Source organism: Lupinus angustifolius, chromosome LG01 (assembly GCF_001865875.1).
Source record: "Lupinus angustifolius cultivar Tanjil chromosome LG01, LupAngTanjil_v1.0, whole genome shotgun sequence".
NCBI lineage: Eukaryota > Viridiplantae > Streptophyta > Magnoliopsida > Fabales > Fabaceae > Lupinus > Lupinus angustifolius.
The window spans coordinates 2,045,090-2,071,141 of NC_032009.1; the positions used below are offsets into that span (position 1 = coordinate 2,045,090).

Here is a 26,052-nt window from a genome sequence, read left to right on the forward strand (position 1 = left end):
CCAACATATTCTAAGAATATTCTTTATATGTCTCTATCACTGTCTTTTTAGCTAATAGTCTTTACTATGAGCCACAAAACTCTCCATGTTCTCTTCCATGTGGAGTTGTTTGTAACTCTTATTAGTTTCCAATTTCTGTTTGAAAACTGAAACTTTATCTGCAAGTTGCTGAATTGAAAATACCACTACTCTTTCTATATCTGCTGTGACCATCATGTGTGCGAAGGAAAAGGGGGAGCAAGTTGCTCAAAATACAGAGAACATTGGTGACAGAAGGGTGTCATGGCCTTTGCATTGTGATATCTTGCATGCCCACATGGATAATTTGGAAAAAGACTCTACTTTTACAACTTCCATAGCAAATTCACTTCCTGTAAGTTTTGGCATCAAAGATTTGTTATTCTCAAATGGTTTTCTCTCAAATTTTCATTCTTATGTTGCTTCATGTGATGAAGAATTTTTTAGTCCTATTTTGACCTTAATATATAGTATACCGTTTGTGGATACTTGTGGTATAAGAAAACTTGCAAAAGAAGTAGATCATATTTGAAATGTCTCACAAGTGATTGTTTAAGGCTAATGTTGTGATTCTGTACCTCCTTAGAACACTTTCTATTTACTCACTCTCTATGGTTCCTATCATCTTAGCATATTTGCTCTTTTCTGCTGTGGCACACTGTAGTTGGAAAGCATATGTGAGAATTCAGAAATTGCTGACAAAAAACAGAACCTGATGAGTTTTGTCCCGGTTCTTCGGTCTGGAGAGTGGTCAGATATTGGAGGTCGCCCTTACATGGAGGATACCCATATAAGCATTGGAGACTTGGCAAAGAAATTTGGTTATAACATGCTTTGTGAGGAAACTGTTTCATTATATGGTGTAAGTATTCACATTTCACTTTAATTCTTACTACTTATCTATTTTGGTGTGATAATACAAATTAGATCTGTGTAGAACTTAATCAATGAAAACCAGATAATGTTAACTGGTGTTATGATCTAGGGGGGGTATTAGATTACTTCTTGTATTAATCTTTGCTGGTAATAATCTTGTTATATACTTGACCTTGCTAAGAAGATTTAGTCATTTTGAGTAGGAGGATGTGCACATTTTTAATCAAGATTTGATGGTTTCCCGAGCAGGTATTCGATGGCCATGGGGGGAAGAGTGCTGCACAATTCGTCCGCGATCACTTGCCAAGGTTGATTGTCGAGGATGCTGATTTTCCTTTCGAACTTAAGAAGGTAGTCACCAGGTCATTTTTAGAGACTGATGCAGAGTTTGCAAAAACATGCTCTATTGAGTCTTGCCTATCTTCTGGTACAACTGCACTCACTGCAATTATATTTGGAAGGTGAGCACTGTTTTCTTCAATGTCCTAAAATTTCCAGCTCATATTTGTGGAGCATCACACTGAGTTTTAATTCAGATGCATTTCCTCACTGAATGTTATTGTTTTCAACAGACTTTTGAGTTTTGAAGCAGTCATTTTAGTGTGTAATAAGTGTGTTCAAAATAAATTTCATTATGTTTGAACAGGTCTCTACTTGTAGCGAATGCTGGAGACTGCCGAGCTGTTTTGTGCCATAGCGGAAAGGCTATAGAAATGTCGAAAGATCATAGGCCCTTTTGCATTAAAGAAAGGAAGCGAATAGAGTCCCTAGGTGGATTCGTGGATGATGGTTACCTAAATGGACTATTAGGCGTTACTCGTGCTTTAGGTAACTGGCATCTTGAAGGAATGAAGGAAAATAGTGGAAGAGGTGGACCATTGATCGCCGAGCCTGAAATTAAAATGGCAACATTGACCAAAGAAGACGAGTTACTGATAATTGGCAGTGATGGAATCTGGGATGTTTTTCGTAGCCAAAACGCTGTAGATTTTGCAAGAAGAAGGCTTCAAGAGCACAATGATGTGAAACAATGTTGCAAGGAAATAGTAGAGGAAGCAATAAAGAGAGGAGGAACAGATAACTTGACAGTTGTGATTGTATGTTTTCACCCCGATCCACCGCCGCCTGTTGTTGTAGAAAGGCCAAGAGTCAGGAGAAGCATATCTGCTGAGGGACTTCAGAATCTTAAATGCTTGCTAGAAGGATAAAACATTCTTGTCTGCAATACATGATGTTGCCGATTATGTGTACAGATATTCATCTGCTTCCTCTCATGGCAGATACTCCACATTGTCCTTGAGAGTATACAAAAAGAACAAACTAAGGTGCCAATTCTGTCATAGAAGTGTAACTATCATATAATTATTTATCCCTTTGTTGCTGGGAAAGTGAGATAAACTGATTTGGGGGGAAATATTAGTGTACATGTGGGAATTATGATTTGTTTACACATCATTGTACTCTTATTTTACATTGATTTGAAGTTTAACCAATGAAAATATTAAATATCTTATTATCAAGCTCCTCATTGTAGATAGTAGTATTACATTATTCATGTCAAAAGCATTCGAGTCGTGCAAAATCTGCAAGACTCGTTTTACGTGCACTGCTGTGATTCAAAACGTTCAAGTGAACGACCACGGCAGATTTGATAAACAACCTTACATCACAAGGACAAGTTCCTAACACCACGTGAAGAAAAATGTAGCACAAACATAAATGATTAATGGATTATCCACCACATCGCATAAATTCTTGGTGTATACTAAATTAGAGAGTTTTTAAATATGACCTTTTTATGAATTATTAAAATCGTTAGGCTTGGCTAAATTTTCAAGTTTATAATCCAGTACTTATAAGATGTTATCTGGTTTTCTGTGGATTTAATACTATGCATTTAATCCTACCACAAAAACAATAATTCTAGCGAATACATAAACTACATACAAAGATGCTCCACTGCTGAGAATAATACTTTTTGGCATGGGATATGGTAAACGGCATATGAGCTAACACCAGATCGTCAAAATGAAATGTTAAATCCATGCCAACTCAGAGCAATGAACTTCTAATTTTTGCTTGCATCACATTACTTGTTTCCAGTTTCATAATGGAACAGCTCAGAGGACCAAACTTCAGAAAAATACAAAATGATCAAATCGGTATGATTAGGAAATGACCAAATTTCACATCATTTGTTGATGAAGATCTGCCGCCTGCTGTGCCAGTTCCACCATCATAGCCTCATCAAAGAACTTACCTATGCTTACATCTTCACTCATCCCCTGCAAGAAGGAATGCAACAACAACATGATTAAATGCATATTAGTTAAGCAAAGGCAAAAAAATCTCACTGACATTCCTAAGTTCCATACTCGGTCTTCTAGTAAAAGATATTTTCTATTTATCTTCCATTTTCTCTTACAAAAGGATAAAGAACAAATCCTCAGATGCATAAATGTAGAATATGATGATTATCATGTCCGGGGAATTATTTTAAAAAAGTAGTAAAACTACCATTGTTGGTTAAGGCTCAAAACAAGGAGGAAAAAACTGTACCTTTCTACGCCTTGTTTTCACCATAAACTCACGGGCAAGATGCTGGATTGGTGCTGGTTCAAGTGGTCGCAAAACAATATTTTTGTCCAGAGGATCTCCAGGAACAATAGCCCAATGATCAAAAACTGAGAGGCAAAATGCTTGACCTTGGGTATGGTATCTCAAGTCTGTCTCAAAACCAAAAGATTCTATCACGGGCAAAAATGCCTGAGATAAATGAGGATAGGAGTCATTAAAACAAGTTGATTCCAGCACAAAGAGACTCAAGCTTAGACTTGAAATATTTCAAAAAAATAGCAGTCTACAGGGCGAACATTCATTGGAACAGTTAAAAGTAAAAAATTAGACACCAACCTTAACAATATAAGCTGGGGTGCCTGGTTGAGGAACATCAGCAGTAACATGTCCACGCCTACGAGATAGCACAGTGTATATTGCAGATACACAGTCTATAGGTGTTTGTATCTGATGCAAAAGCCAAAGAAATAACATTACCATTGAAGCAAGCATCAGTGAATAGCAACATTATTGTTCTCAAAACTATACTTAACAATGGTGCAGATACAAGATTTCTTAACTGTGAGAAATCACACAATGATTACAATCACATTTGATAGGCAGCCATCATTGAAGTTTTAAATAGCAAATACATACCTCTACATAATATACTGGTTCCATAAGCCTGGGGGTAGCCATAAGGAAAGAAGAGTAGGCCACTCGTCGTGCTGTTGGAATGATCTGGCCAGATCCCCGATGAAGTGGTTCAGGGGCAATTCTTGCATCAACAATCTTGAATTTAACATTTCTGATGGGTTCATCACATAGAGGTCCCTCTCGGGCACCCCACTGAAATCTGTCAAATGTCATAAACATTCAAAATCTCTGTGCAACCAACTAACCAGTAATAGCTAATGATTCATGAAGTGTATGTTTACCCCTGAACAATGGAATCCTTTACAGCACTCAGAAGGTTCTTGTCAACTTCAGTGGGAAGGGTGTCATCTAACAGAATATTTGGCCCCTGCATTATACATGCATACGTTATACACAAGTTCAAGTCTAGAGAGACAAATAGACAGATGGAGAGAGCTGACCTGCTTATCAGGGCCAAATGCCCAGATTGACCGTGCAGCAAGGAGATCCCAGTCATACTTCGTCTGGAAAAATTCACCAAGTTTCTTTCTATTCCAGTCAGTGCTAACAACACCATTTTCTATGTCCTCAGCTAGACCTCTTTCTAGTGGCTCGGCAATCTAAAGAATGACCAAGGTTACTTTTAGTGAAGTGAACAATAAATAAGCACACGAGAAAAGGCACTCATGAACTAAGCCATATGCTATTCTTGATGAAGCCAACACAAAAAGATGAGGTAGACACCTACCATAGTTATTTTATTCTTCTTGTTTGGTGTCTCGGCAAAACATTTCATTGATGAAGATTCAACAACAGTTTCACAAAACGAGACAACAGGATCAGCCACCTACACAAGCAAAGCAAAGGACAATCTTCAACAAAGGAACAGCTTTATGTCAATGTTTAACCCAAAAAAGAATGCAATTTAATTACATAGGACTGAATAGAGGAAAATAATAGCTAACCTTGACTTCAACTTCAGAATAGAGCTCTCTAAGATCCTTCATAATTGAATCCAAGTACAGTTCACCAGTCCCCAATATAGTGTGTTCCCCAGACTCCTCAACTTTAGTAACTGCCAGAGGATAACTCTTGCTTATCTTCCTCAAGCCCTCCACCATTTTTGGCAACTCACTTGGATTTAATGGCTCAGTAGCTGTTTTTACCACTGACAGAGTATTGAACTGAAGAGGTCGGAATATATATACATCCTCATCATAATCCACATTACAAATAGTGGCAGTTTTCATGATGGAAGCATCTACACCTTCAATGAGAACCCAAGAACCAGGAGGTGCCTCAGCTATTGGCATCCTATCTCTAGCTTGATACACCCACAACTTTGTCACTTCTTTTACAGTCATGTCCTCCTCATCATCCGGCGAGTACCCTTCTCCTAGAACACGTACTGTCTGTCCTGTCTGTATCTTGCCACTATACACTCTACCAAAAACATCAAACACACTGCAATCAGATTTTGGATACAATTTGGTCACATTAACCATTAAGGGCCCAGAAGAATCACACTGAGACATGGCTTTGTAGATGGCTGAATCTTTGGGCCCAGTATATATATGGTCAACTTTCTTGATTGCAGCATCTCTTGGTGAAGGAATATGCTGAACAAGCATATCGGTGAAACCCGAAGCTGAACCAAAAACTGAGCTGCAAGCCAACCTTAGCAAAGGTCTAACATTCAATCTATAAGCTGCATTACTGAGGGTGACTCCAAGTTCAGCAAGAGTTGTTTCTACACTCTTCTTATGTTCCCCAATGACTTGGCTATATATCTTGTAGAGTGGTTCCAGCACAAACTCAACAAAAGATCGTTCTCCTCCACTGGCAGGAGGTTTCTTTTTGAAGGTTCTGGTATCTGGATGATAATAGAAGTCTCCCCAAAGACGAGAAGCAAATTTGTTAGCTTCCAGAGGGATGCCATGTATCTTCCCATATAGTTTAGCAAATGATTGCAATGTAAAGGACCATCCTGCAGTACCACTTGCAAAACAAACATTTCCAGCAACTGGGTCTATAACTTGGACATCTCCAGCAATTGAGGAGGCAGCAGATATATGGTTGTTGATCACTTCCAGTGTATGCCTTATTTTATGGTAAGCATCTTTTGGAGGCAATTTAAGTTCAGTTATGAGCCTGTCAACCTACAAACAAAACTAAATATAAAACAGTGGAGATGAGATCAAGTCTTAAATTTGCCACCAACATTCGAAACGAATCACTTACCTTATTGATGACAACGACAATAGGCAGTCGCTCCTGGGTTGCATGGCGTATCGCCCTCTCTGTGTTAACCTACACATCACAAGATCATAAAATCTAAATTTTTGCATTTATACATTTTACAGTTCTATTTGGAAAAACAAAATAACACATTGTTAAATTACAAGGACGTCTGTGATCAAGCTATTAATTCAGCATAGTACAAACAACAATAATAACCAAGCCATTCTCAGCTAGCTCAAATGAAACCATAATGTCCTATGATAAATGAAGTTTATAGGCAAACTATTTACATCTAAATCTTTCTTAATGATTTCACCTATAGTTTTTCTTGTTTTCCCTCTTAATCTAGCGATTAGACTAGTCCATGTGTAATATATCTCCTTAGTAACACTTCTACAAGTGTTATCCACACATGGACAAACAATCTAGGATTAAATTCTACCGTCTTTTCAACTATAGGACTATAGTGCTATCTCAACTTTATCTCTAATGCATTCATTCCTAATTCTAAATATTGAGTGTTCAATCAACAATAGCAACATTCTTATTCAGTAAAGTACACACCCTAATTCACCCAAAAAACAATCCTTAATGAGAATTCCGTCTTCAAAACTGGAATTGACTAATGCACTAAAAAAACTATAACCAAGCTTACTAAATTTGAGGGTGAGTCTCGACAGAACGGTACGGTTGCTTGCCTTTTGACATAGGGTCATGAGTTCAAATACTGGAAACAACATCTTCACTCGTGAGGGTAACGCTGACAACATCTACCCTCCCCAGACCCGGACTAGGCCACCCTTTTAAGCTTACTAAATCTACAAATCAGGTTCATTGTAGTAAAAATGCCTATAACATTGATGAGTAACAGCTACTGAAAGCTCAACTCCATGAAAAACAATACCGATAGAAGACATACCATGACTCCTTCAGCAGCATCCACAATCAACACAGCACCATCAGCAAGCCTCAACGCAGCGGTCATTTCATCAGAGAAATTGACATGACCAGGTGTATCCATAATGTTACATAAATACGACTTAGAATTACTATCCTCCATCACAAGCGACATAGGAACCGCTTTAATCGAAATCCTCCTTTCTTGTTCATCAACTCTAGTATCAGTATACCTCATATGTTTCTCACTCTGCGGATCAAACGTACACATATGATGCGTTTGCTCCACAAGCATATCCATGAACACCGTTTTTCCGTGCTGCAAGTTCCCAACAAGCGCAACGTTTCTAACCAGAGTAGGGTTCGACATTAGGCCAAGTAGAAACTGAGAAGACACGTATGTTGTTGAATCTTTCACTCCAACTTCGAATTTGATGTTCCGAACGGGTTTGATTATTGGTTGCTCTAGGGATTGTTCATCTTCGTCCATAACTAGGGTTTCAACGTCTTCGCCATAAACCTCTTCGGCGGTAGGGTAGTACTTCTTATCCTCCGCGAGCACAACCTGGTTGTCCAACATGTCGACGTCGTTGGAGGTAGTGATCCAGCCATTGTTGGGAGCGTCGCCGTCGGAGGCGTCGCCGTCGCGGTGGTTGGTGAGCCTGTCTTGGTCGTCATCGTCGTCATTGTCTTCTTCCCTATCGGAGTCAACATCGGAGTCGATTTCGGGTCCGATGTAGTTGCCGAATTCGTCGTATAAGCTATCGTCCATGGTGTTTAGAGTTGAAATGGAAGAAGAGCAGAGGAAAGTGGAAGAGAGTGAAGTTCACCGTCTTTGAAAGCGGTTGAGGATTTTCGGGTTCTAGGGCAACAAAGGAAGTGACTATATGGAAATGGGCTAAGCCCAAGCCTATGCCAAGCCCGAGCCCACGATTGGAATTACCATATTTTTTATTTTAAAAAATGAGTTACTTGCTTAATGCCTTGATGCATATCCATTCCTGGTCATTGTTCTTGGGGAAGAATGTATACATAGGAGTTAATACTCTAATGGTTCATTTGTGTTGTCTTAAGATAAGTGTTTTCAAGTTCAATGTTAATGGTAGTTATATCACTACCAGAATAATGGAGGGAGCAAATTTTTGAGAGGATAGTTCTTTCTAGCTTAGTTGTTGGCTATAGAGTGGGGCTTGAAACTTGGGTTGAAGAAAATCATCTTGGAAAATGATTACTTAAAAGTTTTGCGACTTGTATATGAGGGAGTTCAAATCCGCATTAATAACATTAAATGTGTTGTCTCTAATGTATGTAAATGGATGTCTCGTTATTGAGATATGAAAATTAAGTTTATTGTTAGGGAGGCTAATATATGATCTATATAACTAAATTAGGGTCTTAGTCGGTTAGATTGTAATAATTATTTTGATTTAGACATTTCTCCTTTCCTTAGCTTTGTTTTTCTTATATGTTTGCAATTGTACCCAAAAAATAATTTTGAAGTTTTAATACATATATTGATGATTGGAGGATTTATTTGTTGTTAATATTTCACTTCAAAGATGAATTTAAACTTTTTTTAGTGCCAGAAATAGAAAATAAAATGTACAAATTACAATGTTGTTAATATTTAACTCAGAGTTCAGTTTATGTTTCTTTTTCTTTGAAATAAATTTCCGCTGACCACTTTGGCAATAAGCATTCTCCATTACTAACATCTTAATGTTACACCAGTCACCACCTAAAACATGGGATTTTGAATTGGTATTAGCTGTTAAGGTTATGTTTTGTGATTCTCCAAAGTCCAAACTGTCCTCTGCTAATATAATATCATTTGGCTCTACTTCTTCTATTTTTTATTTTTCTTTCTGGTTTTAAGCCAAATCTAGTAAAACTTAAAACACCTCACATTTCTAAAGGTTAATGTACATCCTCATATTAAAAAGGAGATATTTCTTCAAAAGGTTAATGTCATTTATTGAATGAGTTTGAGGAGATAATTTATCTCCTGGTATCAGTATATACATTATTCCCTTCTCAATTATTATAACTCATTAGGTTGCTTTCCATGTATTTTCGTGGACGAAAATATCCTTATTTTCCCTTTTATTTATTTCTCATTCTTACCCAATGAAAATGATTTTTTGTTTTGTTTTTCGGATGATGGGAATGACATTTCAACCTTTCATCTCATGTAAACTTGTTAGAAACTCAATCTTCTCATATTAACCTCATTATAACAACTTCAAAGTATTTTTTTAAATAAAGTATGCTAAGGTTACTAGAAAAACTTCATAGATAACATCTTAAGTCATCTCCAATGCTATCTCAATCACAGTATACTAAGTTTTTGGTTTAACCATGATATGCTAGCAAAAATTATGAGACCCATTTTAACAAATGTAAAACTATATTAATAGTTGAAGTATTAAATTACTTAAAGTAAGTAGGACTTAAAAATGGATGATGTGTGAACAAAAAAAAATTATCTTATGATAAGTATGTTAAGAGTTGAAGATGTTCTCACCAAACTAAAAGTCTAAACTTGATGTTGTTTGTAACTATAAGCCAAGCACGTTTTATTTTTTAATAAAAAAGTTTCTGCTACGATGCTAAAGACAAGAGGTTTATATAATTTGCACGAAATAGAAACAAATAGAAAAAAATAAGAGTCTTTCACCAACAACCAAAAAAAATAGTGAGTGGGTAAAGAACTAAAGCTAAAGATGTTATCAATCCAAGAAAAAAAATCTATTTTATATAAGAAGATAAAAAAAGAAAAAATAATCTACCAGAAATTTTTTAAAAATCAAATAATTTGAGAAGGTAACACAAGAGAAAGAAAACCCAGAATGCAGTAAATTTGAGTTTTTTTTGCCATAAATGTAAGAAATGTTGAGGGAATATTTGGAGAATTGGTGAAGTTTCCATTGCAATGAACAAAACATAAAACATAAAACAATCATCAACATCGTTTTATTATTATCTCCGACATGGGTTCAGGTTCTAGTAGACTTGGGTCTCCTCAATCATCTACACCCAGAGACAGGTTCAACCACACCCCTCGTTTTACACCTTCCTCTTTTCTTCGCGGTTCCTCCACCTATCAGGTCCTTTTCACAAACCCTTTAATACCCTTTTCGTTTTTCTCATTCACCAACACTTCCCTTGTTTAAATTTTTGTTCTTTTTTACATTTCGGATTCATTGATCCGAACCACTCCTCCGAAGCTCTTGTTTTTTTTTTTAAATCTAGCAGCTTCTTTTTTTGGGTGTGTGTGTAAATTTGATTTGCATGTTTAGTTTTATTTAATCGGCTTGTACTTATTGATTAACTCATTCATTTCATTTTTTTCGTGTTATATTATCTTCCACATATGAACTTGTTCATATTTTGTGCAATACAGTGATTATTATAGTTGTACTATTTGGTAAGTTTTTTGTTCCAATTGTTTAATATGGCTTAACAAAAATTATATCAATGGATTATCTGCCGTTGGCATAATTTATAGCCACGAATCCGGAATTTTGATTATTGTTATTTTATTTATGTATCCTAATGTGATTTTTATAGTTGTTTTGTCAATGAACATGATTTATGAACATTGCTATAATTGTTTTGTCAATGAACATGGTTTATGATAGAGAATTATGGGGTCATTTGATCCATGTAGCTGACTCCATTTAGTGGTATTAATGCTTTGGTTTCATTGTTGTATCATAAGGTGATTGATTCAATGAATGAATGAATGTAGAGATGCATCTAAAATCACGTGTTCTTAACTCGTTGTCTGCTATCATGGTGGACTGATGGGTATGACTTGAAATTTTATGCACTAGCCATGTTAATTGTTCTCATGCGTGCAAAATTTGGGGCATTTACATGGATTCTCATAGAATGGCTGATACAGAAAGTGACATTCTTTTATCTTGTTTTTAGGTGGAAGAACATCCATCTGAACCTCAGGTAGATTCAGCAATAGAATTTGAAAATGAAATGTATAAAGTCACTGAGGAATCATCTTTATTGTGTACAGAAGCTAGAATTAGCCGCAGTACATGTGCTGAAACCGCCACCTCATCTGATACCAGAACTGAGTTCTATGGAAATGCTACTGTTGAAGGTTCTTCCAGAAATGTTCCAGCAACTAGTCAGACGACGTGTTTATCTGAATTTGAGGAGCTAGCCCTACCTTATCAGGTAAGTGCTGGTCATAATCACCATGAATCATATAGGGATATTAGCAACACAGATAGTACTTCATTTGTAGAACAGCCATCTTCAGATCCAGTCTCTGTGAATGTTTCTGCTAACGAAGGTGTAGTCAATGATGTTGATGATCCAGTGGTTAGTGGTGGCTCTCAAATCTCTCGCGAGACATTGCATCCAAGGAATTCCACCCTTCAAGAGCATGGAAATTCAAGTTCTGGTGAAATCTCTGTTGAGAATCACACCGCTGCATTCCTAGCTACCCATGATTCTTCCAGTCCTGTTGCTCAAGCTTCAAACTTACCAGAAAATTCTCAATTACCAGAAGAAGAATCACGTCAGGAGACGATCCCTTCAGGTTTAGGTATTCTCGTGTCCAATCGGGAAAGAGGGCAAGGAAATGATGGTGTGCTTCAAGTTGATGTGGTCGCAATATCTTCCAGCATGTTGTCTGGCAGCAATGCTGATGTCAATGATCATGATTCCAGAAGGAGTCGTAGAAGATTATTTTGGGATGCCTTTTCAGGACGTAGTTCTAGAGGACTTGGTGATTCTACGACAATGATCTTCTCTGCTGGTGGTGCCGATGATCCAGAATCTCGGGATCGATGGCTTGTTGATTTTGGTGGTGACTTCTTAAATAATAGGGTTCGAGGTTCTCCTGGCTATATGGGCAGTAGAATTCACAGATTGAATGGACGAATGCGGCACTCAAGATCTGAGGTGATTCTAGATACTTGGGTCATAGAATGCCTTGAATTTCTTATAATATTTGCATTTGTTAACTGATTTTTTTATCCCGTTCTTGTAACTTAAGCTATTTCCATTACTTTTAATAGGTCTGGGAAAGGCTTCGTGGCGGCCTTGATGAGATTGGTCAGTTAAATTCTTCCTGTCCACTAGGACTCCATGCAGATGGTATGTGCTCATGTGAGTCTTCCCCAATAGCTGAGGAATCTAGCACTCGAGCAAGTATATATAGAATAGTCATGCTCGCAGAGGCTCTGTTTGAGGTTTTAGCTTTTAACCTCCTCTCGAATTTTATAATTTTTGTTTGCTCCTAGATTTGGTTCATTTTGGCTTTCCTCCCTTGTCTTGTGTTTTTCTTGAATACTGAAGTTCTATGCATCGTAATTTTATATCTAACTAGGATGCAATTGCGGGGTAGAGTGCTTACTGAATAAGTTATTTCTGCGTGGATGCTCCTTTGATTTTGTTTTTCACCATTTAGGACTCTTTCTCCATAATCAAGTTTATTGATAATTAAGATTATTTACTATTGGATTTCATAATTTAGTGAGGCCTTTTCCATCTACAGGGGGGAAACAATTCTCATTCCTTATGTAGACCTGCAAATGTTTTATAGTGCTAGGATGTCATCTAGTGTTTGTTTATTAAATGTGCATCCTTTCAATCTAGCTTTGCGTTTGCGTTGGAGACTTTTCAGGATAGGGTGTGCACTTCTCCCAATCCTGTAAATTAAGTATGGATACAATGAAATCTCCAGTAAAATAAATTCTCAAGTAATTTAGAATGCAAATATGTACCATAGTATTAAATATCCTTGAGTTAAGTACTGAAACCAAAAAAATATGCTTTTGTTTATGCAATCATGAATATGCAAACTTGATTCGGTATATCAAAATAGTCATCCCTGTAAGGATGTCTTATTTTCTGAACCTTCTCCCTCCTTTTTGTTTGTCTACAGTATTTGTTTGTAATCTTTACTTTTACTTATCCATAAAATATATATATGTGCATTCACCTGATAATTTAAGTTTTTGGAGTTGATTTATGACATGGAATCAGAGCCTCCATGACCAAGCGGTCTAGTGTATGATCCTTGGGGCTCTCATTCTTCTAAATGAAAATTTCAAAGTTCAATTTCACAAAATGGAAAAGAGGGGCCTGTGTTGTCCACACTTTTTTATAAGAGAAAATGCATTCAAGAAGCAGAAGGGGTGGTGCTTAACCCATTTACCTTCAAGGACATTCAGAGAATCACTGCCTCGCCCCAAATACATTGTACCTTAAATATTTATACAGACAGACATCAAAAAACAAAAACAAAAACTCCTCCTCAGATCTTGCAGCAGGTTATAGCTACCTAATCATGAGAACTCTACTGTAGATAGTATTATCTACAGACTACACTTTACACTTCATGCCGAAAAGGGCTCTTGCATGATTAGGCATGTTAGAGATATGATAAAATCAACCATGTGCCTTCATCTAACAACTTAAATGCTTAGAAGAGGTAGTTTATGACAGTACCTTGAATGGAAAACTATAAGATGTTGTAACCGAAAGCTGCTCAGGTCTTAAGTTTGCAGTAACCATATGATATACTGCTTTGAATATATACTGTTTTGATTAACAAAGTTTGCCCCTTTAGGTATATTTGACCCAAAATGGTTCTTACTTTCCTTCAACTCTTGTCTTTTTATTGGATAAAAGCTCCATACTTTGCAATTAGACTAACCAAAACCAATTTACCTGGAACCTTATTTTTCGTCTGCAGGTTTTAGATGAAATCCATCGGCAACCTGTATCACTTTCCCTATCAATGGTCTCACTCCCTGCACCTGAATCAATTGTTGACTCTTTCCCTCTGAAGTCTCACAAAAAGGTTGATGTAGCTAATGGTAGCAATGACACTGAACAGTGAGCCTCTTATTTTATTTATTTTCGCTTATTTAGCAGTTGAAAGTTTTACTTCTTTCCCAAAAAAAAAGTTAATGATCAATTTGATAGATGTTACATATGCCTGGCGGAGTATGAAGAAGGGGACCAAATACGAGTTCTTCCTTGCAACCATGAATATCACATGATGTGTGTTGATAAGTGGCTTAAAGAAATACACGGGTATTGTCATTGCAACCAAAACTACTCTCATTTTTTATCAATCTTATTGATCTTATTCAAGTCCTATTTTATAAATCTATAAATAAACATAACAAATTTTTTCTTCGCTCTATAACAGTGTATGCCCTCTTTGTCGTAGCAATGTTTGTGGAGGATTAGCGGAGTCTGCTGCCGACTCAGAAATGCCATTACATTGATATTGTACACATGAATGTAAATATTCATTTCTTCAAAGATGTTTATCCCTTGGCAAGTTGCATATAAAACAGCTTTTTAGAGTCTGATGTACAAAGTAAGATTTCGTATCCTTCCCATGTCTCTTTCACCAATCATATGTCCACGGAAAGCTACTTTTATCGATTGGTATATCTTGATCTTCCAATCAGTTACAGATTTTTGATTCCGTCATAATCCATGTCATGACCATCTTGTGGCATTGCTTGTTGTTTGGGTAGTTAGGTTGTTGAAATTGCATGTGTTCTCTAATCCTTTGGCATAGTTGTTTGGGGAATTAGGTAGTCAAAATTGCTTGTGTTCTCAAATCTACCTTGTTTGTTGTGACACTAGTTCTTGTCTCAGTTTTGGTTATTATGTTGTCTCTAGAATTCACTCTTAACCTTGCTGGTGAAATTTGTTTGGGATGCAGTTTCCACTATTGTGACCAACTACTATTGCATATCAGAAAAAACAAATCATAATTATGTGTTTTGAATTGACACAATGGTAAGAAAATGATTTTTTTCTTCAATTTTTTCAACAGAATTATGTCATCTTGTAAATTTAGTTGGGCTTAATTGTTTTTGTAGTTTATATCATTACACAATTGTAAGAAAATAAATTTTACCCAAGGAAATAAACAGTTAATGCAAATTTGGCACGTGGTAAAGTTTAGCGGTGTTTAATTATTTTGTTGTTTACATAGCATCGCACATTGTTGTTTCATATGTGGATTGAAATTTTATCTTTGAAAATGTATAAATGACAGTTCCAATTCTTAAACAGAAAGTTAGATATGTATGATAGAACAAGCTTTGCATTGCATGCATTACAAATGGTCGTTAATACTTACGGAAAACTTATGAGTTTGCTTCATAGGACTTATGAAAAGATAGATTTCATAAAAATAAGTTTAGTGTTAATTAAAAGTTTGAAACAAAAATTACAAGTCCTCTTGCTTCAATCTGAGCTCCTTAATTGTTCCTGTCTCTGGAGCTATGGCCTTTTAGAAGAATGGTAGTCTTCAGAGATGCACTTGGCATACACAAGTTCCCGGTAACTTTTAAAAAATTGAACATTGTTCAAACTTCAAGTTAGGAAATTCTCTTCTATAAGTATGAAAATATTGCATTCAAGGGCACTCAGAAGAGGTTATTTGAAAAAAACTTGCTGGGTGGACTAATGAAAAAACTTTACAGCCTTCATAAAAGATATTTCTATAGTCTTCACAATGCAGACAACAGTTCATCATGAAAAGAGGGAAGGTAAAGAAAACTACATAGAGTGATTCACCTAGGGAAGATGAAAGAGTTCATCATAGATCATGTCTTAATTATCGGACCCTTAAATAATAAAAATAATGTGCCCACCTTTTAAATAATAAAAGAGAGAACATTTATATTGTAATGTCTAAATCTTTAGACAGAGAATGCATTATACGAAAATATTTATATTGGACTTGGAGTAACAAGTATCATGACATTATATTCGTAAATTTATTTGTTAATTAAATATTAGTAATTGAAGTATTTAATTATAGTTTTATATTTTACTATTAAATTATATTTTTTATTACATAAATATTTAATATAATTTATTTTATTTTATTATTATTATTTTATAACAAATCTTACTAATTGAAGTATTGAACAGGAACTATTATTATTATTTAGTTACTCGGGAAATAGCTTCGTGCAACTGTGCGACATCCCTGTGAACTTAATTTCATTTTCAATGCTATATGCAAAATTAAACAAATCCAAATTCAAACGTAACAATGAAATTAAGAAACAAAGCATGAAATCAGAGAAATACGGCACCACACACGCCATTATCACCTTTCCATTTATACCTTCTTCGCTTTTTCTTATTCATCTACGTTGCATTTCATTTGTGGATCTCACAATGAAGTTATCTACAACACATATACAATAAAACAAAAAACACACAAGATAAAAAAAATAACTACCTCAAAACGCTGCCGCAAGCAGCGTTTCGAACGGTCGAACCTGTACTAGAATCACTAACCGAATCATAGATCTTACGCTACATTTTTGATCAACTAATAGTTGCATTCGGCAACGCCTTGGATGGCGGAGACGAAGCCAATCTGGCGGAGAAACTCTGGAGATCATGGACGCACCTATCATCGGTGACGTCGTCTTCAAAATTCAATGCGTAACTGAAAGCGTCGTAATGGAAATCGGCGGAATGGCGGCGACGGTGGCGGCCGATTCGGGAGATGAAGTTGCTGCACTTTTCTTTGAGGTGCGGGAAATCAGTTATTAAACCGCGTGGCTTGTTGTGAAGGGAGGAGCTACGAACAAGCCTTGGAGTGATGCGGTTATGAGGAAAACAACACGATAAGAAGAGAGTGGATTTGAGTTTGTTCTTGAGAGAGATAGGAGAACTTGGAGTAGAGTCTGCTTCTTCCGCCATTTGAGAGGAAAAGACGAGAAAGGATACGGAGGTTTGGTTAGGTGGGAAGAGGGGTCCAAAGGATAGTTATTGGAAATGAGAGCAGTTTCTACTTTCCAGTGTATCCATCGCATTCTACGGAAGGATATTTCTGTCAATTACTTTGCTTACCCTAAATATGTACCAATACTTAGATGACAATATCACCAATGCCCACGAGTAAGTCCATATTTTTTAGGAGCATTTTACGATATAAATTTTGTTTGCTGTTTAATATTATAAAGTAGTGAACATTTTTATTAGATAATATGGACAGCCTACACATGTCATTTAATAAAAAATAAAGAAAATTTAAATAGTAAAATTATAATATGATTAGTTCAACTTCATGATTGTTAGTCATTCTAAAATAGGTAAAGTATACGAATTTTGTTTGTTAAGATAATATAAATATGATATACCTACCTAAATTTTGCAACCATTTGTGGCACGAGCAAGAGAACTTACTTTACCATACCTTGCCCATATTACCTATTTTATCTATCTATTTACTATATTGATAAAATAAATTCTCACCACTTTATCAATTTTCATATGTCATCTCATCATTCAGGTCACCTCATTAATTAATTGTCGCATGTTATCTTCTCTTCATTTTTTCCTTCCTTCATTTTTTCCTCGTAAATGCTTCAATGGTAATTATATGTACATTCCCATATTATATTTGTCTTTTCTTATAGTTATTATATTTTTTATGGCTACATTTTTTATGGTTGCATCTTAAATTACATTTGAATTGTTGTTGAACTATATCATTCTCTTTCTCTTCTAACATTATTTTTCTCTCAACAATCTTCTTTTTCTCCCGTTTCATTTCATTACGTCTCTTCATTATTGTTCTACTTTTCCTCTTTCAATCATCATTTTTAAAGTGTTTTATTTATTTATTTTGTAGATCTGATCTTTAGTATATTTTTATCAATTAATGTCATTTAATCATTTTTAAAACATAAATAGTAGAAAACCGATCTTAATACTAATAGAAATTTTAAACTATGATATTATAATTAATATGGAAATCTGTTGAATTTTTTCTTCACATAAAAATGATAGACAATGAATTTATTTCATAAAAATAACAATTTTTATTATTCATTAGAATAAATGTAAATAGTTCTCTTACGTTCATCGAATTAAGGAATTTGATGTATTAATAACGAAATAAGGAATTTGGAGCAATAATAACGATGTTTGAAAGACGTAAGATAATATGATGGTTAAGGTGAAAAAGTTTAAGGAATGAGGTGGATGAAGTTGTGACTTCGAACCTCACCCATAGTAAACTTAAAACAATAAAAAATGAGTTAAAATGTGGTTTGATTTTTAGGAGTTGAGTAAAGGAGATTTAAGGTTTGATTGTTACCAACCATAAATACTAACATACTAATTATTATTAATTGAAAGAATATGTTATCATATTACAATTAATAATGAAATCTTTTATTATTATGTCTGACATAAAAATGATAGACATTGAATTTATTTCTTAAAAATAACAATTTTCAATTCTAATTATTTAAATATATTTTAAAACGTTCTCATTTAATTATTTAAAAACTTTAATATCAGAAATCCAATCTTATTATTAATAGAGTGAACTATGATATTAGAATCAATAAAGAGATCTCTTGATATTTAATTTATTTCATAAAAATAATTATTTTTAATATTAATGAGAAGTAAAGTTGATAATTCCTAAATGTTTCATTTCCTATAATTAAGGAATTGGAGGCACAAATTATGGAGTGGGGATCCACTTACTCCAAGAGTAAGTTTTTTACACTTACTCAAAGATTAAGTTTTTTACACTTACTCCTCATCCTAGCCATCAATTTAGGAATAACTAATGGTTTAGATCTACTCACTAATTCAAACTATTGGATTTCCCTATAATTGATGGATAGGATGTGGAGTAAGTTTAAAAAACTTATTCTTGCATTAAGTGGATCCATCCTCTTAATTATGATGATTTAATTTCTATTTTAAAATTATGTATTAAAGTTGTTAGAAAAATTTGAAAACATATTTTAATTATAGTAAATGGAATATGTAGTCATAAAAAATGAAGAGTTTTTATAACCAAAGATAATACTTGCATCAACTATTGAAATTATTGAACAAATAAATGATTTTTTTAGTTTAATTCCAAATAATTTTTTTTATAATTCAACTCAATCAGTTATTAAGTTGAAGTAAATATTTTTAAACTTCATAATATTATGTGATAAAAGTGAATACAATAGTTCTGATGCTATTGATATGTATAATACTAATGTGAGCCAAAATTCAACTTATTAACTCATCAATTTTTAAATGCATTTACAATTTTTGGTCTTCCTGAACATATAATCAAGTTTTTCATAATATGATATTGTGTATATTTAATATTTGTGAGGTTTAACAATGAAGGACATTGAATTTTGAAAAATATATCAATTTCAAAATAAAAAAATTTGAAATTGTTCCTTATCTAACAGAAACAATATAGATTTAATATATATATCATATTGTAAAAAAAGTATCGCCTATACATGGGTAACTTGCTAGTTTTGTTATAAAACATAATGACTTTGGTTCTAGTCTTCATTCATGATTTGTCAAAGCCACTAAAGTTTTGGAATATGTAATATCAAAATCCAATAAATAAATTACAAGAATTAAAACAAAAAATTACGTATATTTTCATGGAAAAAACTTAATTTAGCCTACATATTATTTATTATTGTATTTCAGTGGTTATTTTTAATTTCCAAAGATTTATGAGAAAAATATATGCAATAGTAATACATGAGTTTTATTTATTGTCATTATATTTAAAAATATATTATAAATAAATGGTAGATGATATAATAATCAGTGACTGTGTATAAATTTTTACTCTAATATTTTAAGATTTATAGACACTTATCACATTTATTATTTATTAGCGTGTCAGCAGTTACTTCGTGTTTGCCGACCCGCATTTTTACTTTTTAGTATTGAATATTTAATTTTTATATATTTCATTTTAGAGAATTATATCACTTTTTTCGTACTTAATATTATAATTTGTGATAAAAAATATAAAAATGAATTGTAATATTATTAAAAAATGCATTGGTAGTTTGATATATTTAGTTGATATAACTTCCTCTAACCTTCATTTATATTTTTTATTGTATGGAAAAATATTGTGATAATTATTAATTATAAGAGCAAATTAGGTAAGTGGAAATTATGTCATATGAATAGTTATAATATGTTTTGGCTTTATATATAGTATAGACTGGCATGTTGACAGCCACTGTCAGGGGCAGATGTTCTCAATGGCAGGTGGGGGCAGTTGCCCCCCCCTCAATTTTTTTAAGAAAATTATCATACAATATTTTTTGATATGTTTCAAAATTCAACAACAAAACTTCAGAAGAGTATAATATAAATGTATTATCAGTATAAAGATTTACATACAATTATTATATAATTTACTATTCATTTATATTACTTTGTTAAAGAGTTAATGAAAATTAGATATGAATGGTGGATAATGAAATAATAGTCTATAGAACTCATATACTGTTAGTTCATACATTTTTTCTCCAAGAACAATACTTTTACACAAAAATCTATTACTCTCTCCAAAACTCTCACCGTCTATGAAGCTTCACTCTCTTGACTCTCTTGAGTATGGCATGACACATTCCTCATATCTTTTGATATAACTTCTCATAATTCTTCAACTTAACCCATTTAATTTTCACCTTAAAATGTCATATTTACTTTTTATAAGTTAGTGTTCTTCAATTACTTTTTCCACATGTACATTATCATATGCCTATGAAATCATGACATAATTACTTATGATTTGTTTGTTTTTTGCATCAAATTTTATTCATTAGTGTTGCCATTCTTTGTTAGTGAACTATTTTATGATTGATTAATTTACTGCGATTATCTCTATATTTCTATTTTTCTCTTTATAATTTATAATTTTCTTTAAAAAATATTTTTATCAATCTCAATCATACAATATTTTGATTATCTATTTGAGAGGATATAAAAACTAACTTATGCCCAAATTTGCATTCTTCTGAGTTTAAAATGCATATAATGTTTATAAGAGATAAGTGCTTAAGAATATTTTGAATTTCTTCATAGATTTGTTATGTTAAATTTTCTATTATGTTTCTTGGAAATTTAAATATAAGAAAATACTTTATTTTTATATTTAAAATTTATATATTTTCTAACGATTCCATACATTATTTATGTATAAATCGTAATTTTGCCCCCTCTAAAATTATGGTCAAGATCCGCTACTGGTCACTGTCGTGTCTGTCAACCCACTTTCCTATCATTTATAATGTGTAGTTCGTATGTTATAAATGTCCAATATAATATTTTGTGTTAAATATTTGTAACCTACAGTTGAATTTATTCAATTAGTATACATTAAAAAACTGATATAGTTATAACGTAAGAAAAAAGAAATAGTTAATCAATTAATATGGAACACATATTAGGTGGAGATGAACATTGAGTTATATATAGTTTTTTAGGTAAAAATTAGAAAATAGTGAGTGTAAAATAGGGAGAACGACAAACAACACTATACTGAGTGGTTATTTTGAATTTTCCCTTTATAAATAGTATAATGTAAGTTTCAATTGTAAATGATAAATTCTCCAACCTAGGAAAAGTTACCTTGTCACCTATCACATTTTGATATATATTTTGTTTTATTTTTCTTACTTCCATATCAATTATTATTCACATTTTTCTCTTCTCTGCACCATCCCGGCAAAGTGAGTGTGAGAGTAACATTTTCATATGGCCAATAAAGGAAAAAGAAAAATACATATGCATTGATAATGTATGAGTTTATGAGGTTTATACATTGTTAGTGTATGATTCAACATTCATATTTAATTATCGTTTACTCTTCAAAAAAAGTTAATCCAAACGAAAAGAGCAGTATCAACACATGGCTGACATTTTTGATATTGCTGAAATTTTTGCATAGCCCTGATTTGTTATGCTGTTTGGAGAAGGATAAGTGCTTGATGCTATCGTCATAATGTTGGGAATGATGACAAGCACGAGCCTCTTATGAATTCAATGGATGTGGCCTTTGGGATGGAGCATCTGCATGGGAAAAACATAATGCACTTTGACTTGAAAAGTGTCAACTTGATTGTGAATCTCCAAGATCCACACAACCCGATACGCAAGGTTAAAATTCTGATATTGACTAAGGGTGAGAGGGATTTACTAGGTTTGATCTAAATGGGCTAGTTTGGGCAGGGTGACAGGTTAAATCTCAAACATTTATAGAGATTATGTATCTTATAAGACCATTGGACTTTTTTTTAGATCTTTGACTTGATGATAAGTTTTAAGTTAAGGTTTTTTACACTATGGTGGTGTTATGAATTTATAATAAAAAATATAAAATATTGATGTTATGAACTTTGAAAAAACAACGTAAGATTTATAATATAAATTTATAAATTACTAGAGCTGTCAAAAAGACTACTTAGATGAGTTCGCGCTAATTTGCATAGAGTTTGAGCTAAATTAAATCGAACTAAAATAATTTATTTACATCAAGTTGCATCTTGAACTTGCCCTAAGGTGGTCATGGGTTGTGGTGGGACAACCCATATAATATTAAAAATATTTTATTTAAAATTTAATTTATTTAATATTATATATATGTACATGGAACTAATAGTAAAGGAGGAGAAAAGTTGGATTTATTCTTTCCATGAATTTCAAGATGTAGTGGAGAAATTATTAAATGGAACAAATGCTTAATGATTTTAATCAAAATTTTATTATTCATTGTATATTAATGATTTAAAATTAAATAAGTTTATTTTAAATTAATTGTTGAAACGATTAGTCCTGAACTATGTAATAATTTCTCTCGATAATATTATGGTTTAGCATTTTTTTTAGCTTCCAATAAATTCTTTTCCATGAACACACAACATGAATTGAACCCTGATGTCATGCTTATAACTTGGCTATCTATCAACTATATTTTTTGGGTGAGCCTTTGCTATAATTTAATCTAGCTATAAATGTTATGCTTTACAGATAATATTGTTAGAATCCATGATGATGGTGGTTCTCGATGATACTAATTTCAAATTTTTCTTAGAGTTAGTTTGAGAGTTGAATTCTAGAGGGGAAGAAAGAGAAATAGAAGGCTTGTGAGTCATCTCACAAGTGTATTTTATGGCTCCCAAGTCTCCTCTTTCCCTTCATTCCCCTCCAAAATCCAACTCCCAAACTAACCTTTAGTTGGGGATTGAAAATATTAATTTTATTAGTTGCGTCTCTCCCCTTTCTATGTTGTGCTTACTTGTTAATCTTCCTCTTCCCTTCCTATGGATTTCTTATATTCAGTTGAAATGAATTTTTTTGGTAGATATTCTCTTACTTCTTTAGGTAAAGAATTAATTTATTTTGGATTCATGACTATTGTCGTGGTTGTTTCTCCCAATCAGTGTCACTGAAATAGATTGGATTCCATTAAATAAATCACAAAATTTTCAAAGATTAACAGGTTAGCAAAATTGAGACAATAACTAGATCAAAAGAGAATTGAGGAGTGCCTTAACAGACCTAACCAGGTTTTGACTTTTGGAAAACACGTGTAGTACTTCTAAATCATATACAATGTAAAATGTATTTGATCCATGCCATTTGTCACGCTCTAATATTTTGTACCACAAAATTGAGCAGCTTTTGTGTCCTTCTCTCATCCTTTTTGACACTTGTGTTAAATTCTGTTCTGAATGTTGAATGTCATTACAAGTACCAGATTCTTGTTCTGCTCTGAATGTTGAATGCCATTACAAGTATCAGAATCTTATTCTGTTCTGAATGCCATTACAAGTATCAGATTCTTATAGTTTTCATCAAAGGAATGTTGGTTCCCTAGTTTAGCTTACATATCAAATGTATACCAAAATTCACTTACCATATACTCTTATCTTGTAATAATAATATAAAACTGATGAAACACCTAGAATCTTACTGGACAGCAAAACCGATACCGCATACCAAATATTATCTCCATTAATAAAAAAACAAGTGTCACATAATAATATAAAAGACAACATATAATAATAATTTTATTATTTTCTTTATCATGAAAATATATTTTTATCATTAAAAATATGAGTTAAAACAACTATTTATCTCTCCATTAATGAAGATAATCCTTATATACCATATATTAGAATGGTGTTACTCTTCCAGAATCAGTGTCATAGAAGAGAATTGGCAATCAAATTCTCACTCCAGCTGCCAGCTGGTATCTTCTGCACTGTGATATTGATTTCACACTTAAAAGTACAGGTATAAGTATTTTTTTATCCAAAGTTATATATCAAATAAATGAAAATATATGATTTTAATTAAAAAATTAAATATTTATTATTTTTCCTATATTGTTATTAATTTGATACATAGTTTGGGATACTAAATCTTTTTCTTTGTCTATGTTACTCGGAACTTTCTCTAATGCTATAATAGTTTAAGAATTAAAAGAATACAGCCAAACCGAATCTTAGAGTACATTAAACTAGTTTTGTTGATGCGATCATTCAGTAATTCATTGTTCCCATGTGGAGTGTGAAGATTCTTCAAATTATTCAAGACTTTCCAAGTACACCAAACTTGAGTTTTCATCAATAATTATGCAGTTTAGGAAAACGTGGTTGTATTACTCGTGTTGCCCCCTCTAACTTATCATAAAATATAAAATATTATTTATAATTAGGATCGATGCAACTCTATCCACATGATTATTGTAAGTGTTTGCAAGATGTATTCTTCACATCGTGATTGTTTCTTTTTATATATGAACCCATAAACTAGTACTAGAGTTTTTCATTAATCACGTTTTAAATATGAACCCAAAACCAAATTGATGAGATTCTTGAAGCTTGTAAACATCCAATGAACCCATAAACTAGTACTAGAGTTTTTTTTTTAAAAACTTCCTTCAAGTATATTTTATTTCCATTTTAAATTTAACTACAGATAATTATCCATGCAATTCAATCGCCAGAGAAATTGATCAGAAAAGATGAAATTGTTAGCTATCGATCTGGCCCCAAAATTTTGAACTTAATATATCTTATATATTCACATACAGTATAAGGATTAAAGAGTACATATGAAAGAAATTTGATTAACATAATTGGACTAGTTGTGTAATACATAAAGGACCATATTGACCAGACTTCTTCTAAGGTTAAAATGCTCCATGAATCAAATGGTGCACGTCCATACAAACTATTTGACAACCTTTGAGCAAATTTAAAACACACATCAAACAAAACATGTTTAGTTTGCGAATTGAGTTTTGAAGTAAAAAAAATAGAAAACAAATATTTCAACATATCTCATAATTTACAAGTGCTTCCATTCATTCTATTATATTTAAGAAACCAACTCGCAAATAGAACTTAAAACTCGCAAATAGAACTTAAAACTCGCAAATAGAACCTAAAACAACACCTATTATTTTCCTCCTCTCTCTGCATGAGAAGGGGAAGAATGAGAAGATGATGAAGTTGCTAAGACCAAGTTCCCTTCACTCCAGGCTCTCCTCATAGAATATGAGACATTGTTACACTTTGGAAACTTGTGAGTGCAGTTATTAGGTGACTTGTTATGGAGTGCACAACCGCAGTTCCGGTGGTAAGGTCGCCGCTCCACATGGTTGTCGTAGTTGGATATGCAACCTGAATAAACCCACCGGAATAACCCATCTCCGGCAGCCCCTGTGACCATGTCTCTTTCTCTCTCTCTGTTTTTCTAAGGGATGGTATGTGACTATGTGTGTATTTAGGTTTATATATTTATAAAGGTTTAGGCATTGACCAAACAAAAATGAATTGCATTTATATTTGATATGACATCAAGTCTTCTCATCAGACTCATATCCATTAAACAACCAAAATTGTTACCTTTTCTGTTAACAATGTATATATAGAATAAAAATATCCAAGACCATAATAGAGAGAAGTGTTGTAAAAAAAACAATTTTTTTATCTATAAAAGCAC

The 26,052-nt window shown here is 33.2% G+C and overlaps 4 protein-coding genes and 1 long non-coding RNA gene across 8 annotated transcripts; 2 read left to right on the forward strand and 3 right to left on the reverse strand.

The window, feature by feature from the left end:
* On the forward strand, positions 1–20,440 carry LOC109346135 (probable protein phosphatase 2C 27). 3 transcript variants are annotated; one of them, XM_019585547.1, is made up of 5 exons: positions 1–373; positions 683–880; positions 1,144–1,355; positions 1,541–2,141; positions 10,271–10,281. In XM_019585547.1, the coding sequence occupies exons 1-4, from the start codon at positions 215–217 to the stop codon at positions 2,100–2,102; spliced, it is 1,131 nt and encodes a 376-aa protein (XP_019441092.1). In that variant the 5' UTR covers positions 1–214; the 3' UTR covers positions 2,103–2,141; positions 10,271–10,281. The 3 variants fall into 3 exon arrangements, 2 of the variants coding, with proteins under 2 accessions (XP_019441092.1, XP_019441083.1); XR_002107487.1 differs by lacking the exon at positions 10,271–10,281 and adding an exon at positions 20,427–20,440 and having other exon boundaries at positions 2–373; positions 1,541–2,377; XM_019585538.1 differs by lacking the exon at positions 10,271–10,281 and having other exon boundaries at positions 2–373; positions 1,541–2,383.
* On the reverse strand, positions 2,784–8,087 carry LOC109346096 (110 kDa U5 small nuclear ribonucleoprotein component CLO). Of its 2 annotated transcripts, XM_019585477.1 has the most exons (11): positions 7,247–7,996; positions 6,328–6,396; positions 5,052–6,245; positions 4,835–4,933; positions 4,548–4,706; positions 4,389–4,474; positions 4,108–4,306; positions 3,808–3,918; positions 3,454–3,660; positions 2,961–3,179; positions 2,838–2,848 (listed from the first exon to the last, which is right to left on the reverse strand). In XM_019585477.1, the coding sequence occupies exons 1-10, from the start codon at positions 7,994–7,996 to the stop codon at positions 3,081–3,083; spliced, it is 2,973 nt and encodes a 990-aa protein (XP_019441022.1). In that variant the 3' UTR covers positions 2,838–2,848; positions 2,961–3,080. The 2 variants fall into 2 exon arrangements, with proteins under 2 accessions (XP_019441029.1, XP_019441022.1); XM_019585484.1 differs by having other exon boundaries at positions 2,784–3,179; positions 7,247–8,087.
* LOC109346125 lies at positions 10,039–14,815 on the forward strand. Its single transcript, XM_019585526.1, has 6 exons — positions 10,039–10,331; positions 11,161–12,153; positions 12,270–12,443; positions 13,952–14,094; positions 14,185–14,295; positions 14,414–14,815. The coding sequence occupies exons 1-6, from the start codon at positions 10,215–10,217 to the stop codon at positions 14,490–14,492; spliced, it is 1,617 nt and encodes a 538-aa protein (XP_019441071.1). The 5' UTR covers positions 10,039–10,214; the 3' UTR covers positions 14,493–14,815.
* On the reverse strand, positions 15,453–25,353 carry LOC109346177. The gene is made up of 3 exons (XR_002107492.1): positions 25,180–25,353; positions 18,370–18,372; positions 15,453–15,463 (listed from the first exon to the last, which is right to left on the reverse strand). It is a non-coding gene; the product is annotated as an uncharacterized LOC109346177 (long non-coding RNA).
* Positions 16,276–17,153, reverse strand: LOC109346168. Its single transcript, XM_019585582.1, has one exon. The coding sequence runs from the start codon at positions 16,948–16,950 to the stop codon at positions 16,570–16,572; it is 381 nt and encodes a 126-aa protein (XP_019441127.1). The 5' UTR covers positions 16,951–17,153; the 3' UTR covers positions 16,276–16,569.

Excerpts from the sequence above, each read along its gene's own strand:
- LOC109346135 (XM_019585547.1), top strand. The coding sequence starts at position 215 with ATGTGTGCGAAGGAAAAGGGGGAGCAAGTTGCTCAAAATACAGAGAAC. Across the intron at positions 374-682 it reads CCATAGCAAATTCACTTCCT|TTGGAAAGCATATGTGAGAA; the intron begins GTAAGTTTTGGC and ends GGCACACTGTAG. Across the intron at positions 1,356-1,540 it reads ACTGCAATTATATTTGGAAG|GTCTCTACTTGTAGCGAATG; the intron begins GTGAGCACTGTT and ends ATGTTTGAACAG.
- LOC109346125 (XM_019585526.1), top strand. The coding sequence starts at position 10,215 with ATGGGTTCAGGTTCTAGTAGACTTGGGTCTCCTCAATCATCTACACCC. Across the intron at positions 12,154-12,269 it reads TGCGGCACTCAAGATCTGAG|GTCTGGGAAAGGCTTCGTGG; the intron begins GTGATTCTAGAT and ends TACTTTTAATAG. Across the intron at positions 14,095-14,184 it reads GGTAGCAATGACACTGAACA|ATGTTACATATGCCTGGCGG; the intron begins GTGAGCCTCTTA and ends TCAATTTGATAG.
- LOC109346168 (XM_019585582.1), bottom strand. The coding sequence starts at position 16,950 with ATGGCGGAAGAAGCAGACTCTACTCCAAGTTCTCCTATCTCTCTCAAG.
- LOC109346096 (XM_019585484.1), bottom strand. The coding sequence starts at position 7,996 with ATGGACGATAGCTTATACGACGAATTCGGCAACTACATCGGACCCGAA. Across the intron at positions 6,246-6,327 it reads TTGTCGTTGTCATCAATAAG|GTTGACAGGCTCATAACTGA; the intron begins GTAAGTGATTCG and ends TTTTGTTTGTAG. Across the intron at positions 4,307-4,388 it reads AAGGATTCCATTGTTCAGGG|ATTTCAGTGGGGTGCCCGAG; the intron begins GTAAACATACAC and ends GACATTTGACAG.